General features: G+C 43.8%; 1 protein-coding gene across 1 annotated transcript in view; it reads left to right on the top strand.

Annotated features, from left to right (window-relative positions):
- Positions 1-2272: 2272 nt before the first annotated feature.
- The window catches only part of adcy9 (adenylate cyclase 9), a 136136-nt gene continuing 128063 nt past the window's right edge, over positions 2273-10345 (top strand). The window contains exon 1 of the mRNA XM_059978909.1: positions 2273-5484. Within this exon, the coding sequence (XP_059834892.1) occupies positions 3771-5484 (1714 nt within the window). The 5' untranslated portion in view covers positions 2273-3770. The remainder of the gene's footprint in view (positions 5485-10345) is intronic.

Here is a 10345-nt window from a genome sequence, read left to right as displayed (position 1 = left end):
CAATTATATAGCTAAATTCTGTCTTCTGAAGTGGTTACCTTCTATTAATATACTCACTAACTTTTCTTTTATTTTCCTGAACCTCTACTCTTAACAAAACTGCTCAGACCAGGGTCTAAGTGACTTGGCAATCATCCAAGATTGAAAGTTGAAATGTACTCCACAAAATTATCATACTTGTGGAAGTGGACATAAATAATACAAAACATGACTAAAATCAACTCAATAAGTCTTCCCACTACCTCTTAATTTAAGAGATGCTACTTTTGGGGAAAAAAAAGATATTGCTGTGTGGCTACGAGCTGCAACAACCACTTATGAGTAGATACCAAGCATCCATGGATGCTTTGGATGAGAACTGGTTAATGGGAAGAAAAAACTAAGAATGAATCGCACTTTCTAGTTGAGAGGCCATACCTAGTGCATTTCTATAGGGATTTGTGTTGAGACTCACTGTTCCCAGTCTATATTATTGATTCAGATGATAAGATTATGTGTAACAAATCTTATTTCATTAAATTCACTAAATTCATTAAATCTTGTTCATTAAAAAGACAAAGCTTAGTGGAATATGAGGATGATTTCAAAAAGGTTTAGGTGATAAAGATAGATTATGTGAATGGGCAAGGTCATGAAAGGTGGAATATAATGTGGGAAAAAAGGTGAGGTAATTTAATGTAGGGAGAAATGGAAAGACTGCAGTGTTTAAGGCTACATCCACACTAGACCAGATAATTTTGAAAATGCCGGTTTCGTGTAAAAATGATAGGCGTCCACACTATGTTTTCAAAAATATCTCTGTCCACATTAAAAGATATTTCGGCAAATTTCCTCCTACTGCGTATGCGTAGGACATATCTACCGAAAACAAGCAACATGTTTAGTGTCGAATCTCGCTGTGAAAGTGTGTGTTTGTGCAGTTACAGACTAGAAAAACTTAAATGACGGGCAGCTCTAGGCTCTCGTGCAGGAGGACTTAAAAGTAAAAAAAAACAAATACTGGAGCGTATGGAGGCAACTGACAGGGAGTTCACGGACAGTATGACCCAGCTGACGACGAACATTGAAAAACTGACTAACTCTGTTGCATTAATAAAGCACCTTGTTAAATGTATAAAACATGTCTGTATCAGTATTAACTTGTATTTGCGTACAATGTTACATTAGGCTGTTACACATCTATTGTCAGAGAAGTACTTGCATAAATAGGTAAACCACCTTCATATAAGCAAGGACAGAAAACAGGGCAAAGTGAGTATACTTATTTATTCAATAAGTTATAAGTATTTGGTGAGTACATTTCTAACTCTTCTGGCTTCAGTCTCATTGCCGTCTGTTCTGAAATTGTTAGATTGTGTCGGGGGGTTGCATTCAGGAAAACAATGAAATGGCACGCTGCCATCTGACAGCGTTTTCAGATTTCTCCAGTTACCCCGTCCACACTAATCTGCCCAAGCAGCGTTTTCAAAATTAAACACCCTGGACAGCATTTCTGAAAATCTCCATTTTCGGGGGACGAAAATGCCATTTTAGTGTGGACGGAGGGTCAAAATGAAGAGAAAAAGCTTCAGTTACAGATTTATCCGGTGTAATGTGGACGTAGCCTAAGTGGTGATGATTGGAAGGCATTAATGTTTACAGGAACCTGGGTGTCCTATTACATAGAACACAGAACACTAAAGAACAGTGTAGGCCCTTTACACCATGGTGCTGTGCTGACCTACACGAAGATCAATCCAACCCTCTCTCTTACAAGAAAGATGTAAATAAAATGGAAAGAATGCAGAGAAGATTTACAAGGAAGTTGCAGGGTCTTGAGAACCTGAGTTATAGGGAAAGGTTGAATAGTTTAGGACGAACTTTCTACAGGGGCACAATTGAGAGCATTCTGACTGTCTGCATCACTGCCTGGTATGGGAACTGTACCTCCCTCAATCACAGGACTCACAGAGTGGTGCGGACAGCCTAGCGCATCTGTAGTCGTGAACTTCCCAAGATTCAGGACATTTACAAGGACAGGTGTGTAAAAAGGGCCCGTAGGATCATTGGAGACCTGAGTCATCCCAACCACAATCTATTCCAGCTGCTACCAGCCGGGAAAGGGTACCGCAGCATAAAAACCAGGACCAACAGGCTTCTTCCACCAGGCCATCAGACTGATGAACTCACGGTGATTTGAGTGTATTTCTGTGTTACATTGACTGTTCTAATTATTATAAATTACTATGATTACACATTGCACATTTAGGTGTAGACGTAACATGAAGATTTTTACTCCTCATTTATGTGAAGAATGTAAGAAATAAAGTCAATTCAAATGCAAAATTCAAATTCAAAAACTTTATTCCCTGGAGTGTAGGAGAATGAGGGAAGATTTGATAGATGTATACAAAATTGAGGGGTATAGATAGGGTAAATGCAAGCAGGCTTTTCTCACTACAACTAGAGGTCATGGGTTAAATGTGAAAAGTGAAATATTTAAGGGAAACATGAGGGAGAGCTTCTTCACAAAAAGGGCGGTGTGAGTGTGTAACAAGCTGCCAGTAGCATTGGTGGATGCAGCATCAATTTCAACATTTAAGAGGAAGTTGGCTAGATACATGATTGGAGGATATGGCCCAAGAGCAGGCCAATGGGGTATGGACTAGATGGGCTGAAGGGCCTGCTTATGCACAGAGGTGTTCTATAACTGAGTTTCAGTATATCCTGTATTTAGACAGAGAAATTATCCACTGCTGTATTGGATAAACAGTCTGCCAATTTAGAGATAGAGAGGTGGTGATGAGGCAAATCTTGGTGTTATCAGTGTACATGAGGAAACAGGTGCGTCGTGTTTTGGCGATATGTTGAAGGACGGCATGTTGAGTAGAAATGGGAAGGGATAGATACAGGAAGGAAAAATATTGAGTTTATAAATAAGAAATTGCAAGTGTTGTCTAGATGGTGGTGGCGAGACTGGCATAATCAAACTGCAGGTGGAATCGAAAAGGAGGTCGAAGGGGGAAACCCGTGATTGTTTTGACTCAAGACACGGGTATCATTACATTTAAATGATTCAGAACAGGAGGAGGCCCTTCGGTAGAGCTTCCCGCTCTCGCTCACTCAGAGTCCTGAAGAAAGATTCACTTCAAGTATTTATCTAAATCCTTCTCAAAAGACGTGACTGAATCAGCATCCATACCCTCTCAGGTGATCTCCAGATGAGGGAATCCTTCACTGTTAAAACTCCTCAATTTTCCCTCACAACTAATCCTGCGTCCAGTTTGCATCTCCCACAGCATCTCCGTTCCCTGCATTCCCTCCCCTACTCCACGCCCGCCGAGGCGAACTCCAGATCGGAGCTCCGATGCCCCCTTGGCGGCGACCCGACCGCGAGCGTCAGCTTCCCGCCCGGCGGCGGCGCGCGTGCTCACACCACGTGACTCTGGCTCGGGCGCGCTCCGGCTTGGCGGTTGGGATCCGATCGGTGTACGCACGCGTGGGGGAAAGGAGGGAGTGAGTCCGTTGTTTCCGGTGGCGGGTGCCCGTATGTGAAGCGCCCTGACCACCGCCAGCCACCCTCCCCCCGTTCCACACACACACCTCCTCAACCCCCGCCTCTCCCTCTCCCCGAAACCCCCGCCATTGGCCGCGGCGGAAATGGTGGATGGAGCGAGAGAGCGGCCGCACACCATACAGCAGCACCCGACGAGACCGTTAGTGGAGGGCCGCCGACTCCGGCTCCCGACACATTCCCCGGCGGCGGCGGCGGCAGGTCGCGGACTCTCTCCATGGCGGCCCAGCAGCTGCGCGGCACCAAGGTTTACTGCGACTCTAGCGGGGACTGTAACCATGTCGCTCTCAAGATCGGGAGGCAGCGGGAGGTACAGCATGCGGCGACGGCGGACGCCCCTGCCCCCGCCCCTGCCCCTCAGCACCAAGGCCCCGGGCCCACCAAGTATAGCATTTCGTCCAGCTGCAGTTCGGGCGAGTCGGTGAGGCGGGCGGCTCGGAGCCCCCGCCGCCGCCGCAAGTTCCCGCAGCTCTTCGAGCGGGCGTCGGGCAAGTGGTGGGACCCCGCCTTCGACTCCCGCAAGCTGGAGGACGCGTGTCTGGAGCGCTGCTTCCCGCAGACCCAGCGCCGCTTCAGGTATGCGCTGCTCTACCTCATGGTGGCCGCGCTGCTCTGGGCCATCTACTTCGGCTGCGTGGTGAAGGAGTCGGCCCGCGGCCTGGCCGCCGCTTTCCTGGCCCCCACCCTGCTCTTCATGTCGTGCTGCGCCGGTTTGCTGGCGGTCACCTTCAGCGGCCTGTACTCCCGCCACTATGTCCGCATCTCGCTGCTCTTCACACTACTGGTCTTCGCCCTGTCGCTGGCCACCCGCTTCCAAGGCGGAGACTTGGAGGGCAGCGGCTGCGGCTGGAACGAGAGCCGGACCCCGGCTCCCTGTTGGACGCACCTGTCGCCGGTGGGGAGTTTCTCGATATCTGTAGAGGTGTTACTGCTGCTTTACACCGTCATGCCACTGCCCCTGTACCTCTGTTTTCTCTTCGGCGTCTCCTACTCGCTGCTCTTCGAACTGTTGGGTTACTACCTAAGCAGCGCTGAGTGGTGGCGGGGCCCGGGCTCCCAACCCCTGGTGCTCGAGGCCCTGGCTAAATTCTTCCTACACGCCTGTGTGCACGCCGTGGGCATCCACCTGTTCACCATGTCGCAGGTGCGCTCTCGCACCACCTTCCTCAAGGTGGGCCAGTCCATCATGCACGGCAAGGACCTGGAAGTGGAGAAGGCCTTGAAGGAGCGCATGATCCACTCGGTAATGCCCAGGATGGTGGCCGACGAGCTGATGAAGCAAGGTGACGACGAGAGCGAGAACTCCTTCAAACGCTACTCGACATCCAGCCCCAAGAGCAAGAAGAAGAAGACCTCAATCCAAAGGGCGCACCTCATCTTCAGACCCTTCACCATGCAGAGAATGGAACCAGTCAGTATACTCTTCGCCGACATTGTGGGCTTCACAAAGATGAGCGCCAATAAGTCGGCCCACCTGCTTGTCGGCCTTCTCAATGACCTCTTCGGACGCTTCGACCGCCTCTGCGAAGGCACGGGGTGCGAGAAGATTAGCACCTTGGGGGACTGCTACTACTGCGTTGCCGGCTGCCCAGAGCCCCGCACCGACCACGCGTACTATTGCATTGAGATGGGATTGGGGATGATTCAGGCCATCGAACAATTTTGCCAAGAGAAAAAAGAGATGGTCAACATGAGAGTCGGGGTGCACACTGGCACCGTTCTCTGTGGCATTTTAGGAATGAAACGTTTTAAGTTTGACGTTTGGTCCAACGACGTGAACTTGGCCAACTTGATGGAACAACTTGGGGTAGCCGGAAAGGTCCACCTTTCTGAGGTCACTGCCAAGTACTTGGATGAACGTTACCAGAAAGAGGATGGAAAAGTGATGGAAAGGGTTGGCACACAAAGTGTGGTTGCCGACCAGCTGAAAGGTAATTGCCTGATTTATATTTTGTTCTGTTTTATAAAGTACTCAATAGAGTGTTACCCTACTAGGTCAGTAACCTTTGGTTGGTGGAAATGGATTAATCTTTATAGAGAGGATCGAAGGTTTTATTGACAGTTGATAAGTTTGTAAGCTAAAATATTTAATTTTCTTATTAGCAGTCCAGTGATAAATATGTTTGTTGTTTTTGAAAAAGTAATTACCCCAGAGAATTTATAGCAAAAATTAATTTCACATGTCTGCAGAATGTATATGCAAATTATGATGGAAATCCAACTTCAATTAATACTCAAGGTCTCATCCAAAAGGGCAAATCAGTTAATATATTATGCTCTCAGATTTCTTAATAAATAATTCAATTTTTTTGATCTTTTTGCATTACTTAATTTTAAATATATATTATCATAATTTAGTTTACCTATTATATATTGCAATGTACTTTCGCCACCAAACAACAAATTGCACAATGCATTCCAGCAATATTAAGCCTGATGAAAGCAACACTCAAAATGCTGAAGGATCATGGCAGGTCAGGCAGTATCTTTGGAGAAAAGTATAGTCAACATTTTGGGCTGTGTGTGTGTGTTGCTTGGATTTCCAGCATCTGCAGATTTTCTCTTGTTTGTGATTAAACCTGACGGGGCTAGGCTGATTAATAATTCTTTGCTGTGGTGCTCTTTGACCCTAAGAGGCGGGATTCTTCCCCTATCAACTATCCTTTACCTCCAGTTTTTCATTAGGGGAACTGAAGATGGTTTTCTCTTAATGTTTTGTGTATTAGTAATGGGGGTGGGTGTATTTTAGGACAAGGTACTAATGCAGAAGAGAAATATTTGGTATCTTTGGCAATTCCCCCCCACCCATATTAAATTGGTTGCAAGTTGTCAAGTTTGTTTAGGGAGCCATATTTAATTTGAGATGGATTGACAATGTGAGTGCTAAGTCAGCAGTGTAGGTAGGGGTTAAGTAGTGTGAACTGTTTTGTATCCAGGAAATAATCATTTTAGGCTTGGAACCTTTAGTGGGATCCCAGAAGAAACATCACTTAAAGAGTAAATCTGCTTCTTGGAAAAGTACATTGTATTTTTGTAATCCTATGTCATAATTCATACTGGAACGTCTAATGTTTAGGTCAGGAAAAATTAAAATTTTACTACTTAATGTGAGAAACTAATTCTGAAGAAATTGTAAACAAGCACTTTAGATGATTCACTATAAAAAATATTCAGTTATTTGCCAGCCATTATTGAAAAATTAAACTTGACTTGCATCTGTTATGAAATATAAGAAATAGTGAAACATAGCACAAGACTCTGAATCTTCAATTTTGATTTTTTGTCAATATTTCTAGGATTTTTTTTACAAAGTATGAATATTATGCAGAATTACTTTCTTGTCAAAATTATAAAATTCTTGAGAAAGAAACATTTCCAACACATTCTACAAAAGATCATCTCTTACCCAGTGTGTTATCTTTAGTTAAAACCAACCATTATGTTAACCTTGTGGACTGAATGAGAAAAATGTAGAAAATCAGTTATTGCATGCAAGGTTTTAGTTGGGTACCTGACCACTTTTTGGTGACTAATTCTGTACTCAATAACAGACGTAAAAGCTGTCTTTTTAAGTTCAGGCAAGGTTGATTTCTTTCCTTGGGTAAATGCAGCCAGTGGTGTGCAACAAAGGTCAGTGCTGGGCCATGTATATTAATGCTTTGAGAATGTAGGTGGCATTATTAGCAAGTTTGAAAATGACATCAAAGTTGGTATATTGGACATTAATGAAAGTTAGAAAGGGAATGGGCAAGTAAATGACAATTGGAATTGAACTCAGAGAAGTATGCAAAGTGATGCATTTGGGAAGATAAAACAGGGGAGAACATAATGAATGACAGTCCGAAGGATTGTTGAACAGAGGAGACATGTACATGGTTCTGTGACTCTGGCAATGTAGACAAGGTGGCGAGGAAGGCAAATGATATGCTTGCCTTCGTTGGCTAAGGCATTGAAATTTATGTTATGATGTCATAGTTAGACTTAGAGTATTGTGTACATTTCTACTTACAGTTTCGGAAGGATTTGATTCAGTATGAGAGGATGCAGAAATCATTTATCTGTCACCTCGATGTGTTATCTGGAGAACTTGTATAGGATGGGTCTGTTTTTCTTGGATTGATGAGGCTGACAGGTGACGTACAGGTATGAAGATGGGAAGACATAGGTAGAGTAAATAACCAGTGTCCGTTTCCCATGGTAGGGGTGTTGAAAACTAGAGGGTATTGGTTTAAGATGAGAGGAAGAAGGTTTAAAGGAGTTCGAACAAGTAAATTTTTCACAGTGAGTAGTTGGTATCTGGAATGAGCTGGCAGGAGAAGTGGGGAACTCAGTAACATTTAAAAGGCATCTGGACAGGCACTGGAATGAACTGGGCATGGAGGAATACAGAATTAACGCAGGCATTAATATTGGAGAGCCTGATGGTTGGCAAGATGAAGTGAGCTGATGGGTTTTTTGCTCTGCATCTCTGTTTAGTACTGTTGCTGTTATTCTAAGTTTTTGGTATCTTTTGTACTATTTATTATTACAAAATAAATGTCATGATTCATGTGTGTGATTCTGAATCCACTGGAGGCCCAGAGGCAGTCTCTCCTGGGATTGGATAGACTGTGTGAGTGAGTGGCAGGGAGGGACAGGACTTGTTTTGCTGCTGTTGTTTTGTTCCTGTTGATGTTTGTGTTCTGTGGACAAGGTGCACATGCTATGTTGGCACTGGAATGTGTGGCAACACTTGCAGGCTAAGCTATCCACAGCACATCCTCAGATTATATTGATTGTTAACACCATCGGCGTATTTCATTGTATGATTCAGTGTACATGTGACAATTGAATCTGATTCTGAGCCCCACCATAGTTCATGGAAGTTAAAACTAGGCAATCTACTTAGCTATGTTTGCACCTGTAATCCTTTTGATAAAGCTCATTCTAATCTTTATGTAAATAATCTTAAAGAATTGCTGAGTTGTTGGATAGCTTCCAATGATCAACTCCAGTTTAGATGTTTAAGAAAATGTATTTTTGATTCACTTATTTTGATTCTGTAATTCATGTTCTGAATCAATATTGTGGATAATGAGCTTGTTTTTGGAGTTACTTTTGAATGGAATTTAACTTGATGTAAATGAAACCCAAGTTTCTTCCAAACCACCTACATGAAATTTTCATTGTTGCCAATAGGACATTAACTTGTTGCTGGAGACAGTTTTGTTTTATCGGCAAAAAAAATGCAGGTGTTCAAAATCCCAACTTTAAAAATTGCCATTAGATAGCTCCTGAGGATAGAGATGCAGTTAATGATGCATGTTAATAATCTATCAGATGAATATGTTAACTTAATTTCTGGCCATCCTGCATATTAATTTTTCTTTTGAAATGTTCAAGAATATAATGGTTAGGAGTGGGGAATTGTTCTGTGTCAAGTGGGAGTCTCTGTCCATTCAGTAAAATCATGGCTGAATTGATAATTTGCTTAATCGCTTTCCTCCCAGTTCCCATAATCCTTGACTTTTCTACAGCCCAAAATGACCAACTCATCTTGTTTAAGTAGTGTTAAGTTCAAAAGCAAAAATAACAGTATAATAGCTTTTTTAAAAAAATGTTCAAGGGTTCAGTGTAGCCCCCCTCATACCAGCTGGTTAGAATGATCTCCATGGTATATCTGTAGATATTTGTGAGTGTTTTTGGTGACATACTAACTCTCCTCAACCTCATAATAAAATATAGCTACTGTCTTGCCTTTATAATTGCATCGATATATAGGGACTAGGTTAGATTCTTGGAGATCGTGACACCCAGGGTGTGGACCCACTGCATTTTGCCTATCGCCACAATGGGTCTACAACAGGTGCAACATCAATGGCTCTTCATGCAGCCTTCGATCACTGGGACAGTACAAACGCCTATGTCAGGATGCTGTTCATTGACTATAGCTCAGTGTTTAACAACACCATTCCTACAGCCCTGATCGATAAACTACAGAACCTGGGGATCTACCTCCCTCTGCAATTGGATCCTCAACTTCCTAACCAGAAGACCTCAATCTGTGTGAATTGGTAGTAATATCTCCTTCTCGCTGATGATCAACTCTTGGCACACCTCAGGGTCGTTTTCCCCCCCCCCCCCCCACACCCAGCCCACTGCCCTTCTTTCTCTATACCCATGACTGTGACTAGGCATAGTTCAAATGCCATCTATAAATTTGCTGATGATACAACCATTGTTGGCAGTATCTCGGATGGAAACGAGAGGGCATAAAGCAGAGAGATGTATCACTAGTTGAATGGTGTCAGAGTAACAACCTTCCACCTGACGTCAGTAAGACCAAAGAGCTGATTGTGGACTTCAGAAAGGGTAGGATGAGGGAACACAAACCAATCCTCAAAGGGATCAGAAGTGGAGAGAGTGAGCAATTTCAAGTTCCTGGGTGTCAAGATCCGAGGATCTAGCCTGGTCCCGACGTATCGATGCAGTTATAAAGAAGGCAAGACAGTGGCTGTATTTCATTAAGAGCTTGAGGAGATTTGCTTTGTCACTGAAAATACTTGAAAACTTCTACAGATGTACTGTGGAATAGTATTCTGACTGTCTGGCATGGGGGTGGGGGGGTTGACTGCACAAGATTGAAAGAAGCTACAGAAACTTGTAAGGATAGTCAGCTTGATCATAGATATTAGTCTCCACAGTATCCAAGACATCTTCAAGGAGTGGTGTCTCAGAAAGGAGATGTTGTGGCAACCCATTTCCTGGCGTATCCGAACCGACTCACAATTAGATAGCCTACGGGGGTTTGCG

The sequence above is a fragment of the Hypanus sabinus genome, chromosome 9 (assembly GCF_030144855.1).
Source record: "Hypanus sabinus isolate sHypSab1 chromosome 9, sHypSab1.hap1, whole genome shotgun sequence".
NCBI lineage: Eukaryota > Metazoa > Chordata > Chondrichthyes > Myliobatiformes > Dasyatidae > Hypanus > Hypanus sabinus.
The sequence above is the reverse complement of the archived record's forward strand: the minus strand, read 5'-3'. Positions and strand labels throughout refer to the sequence as shown.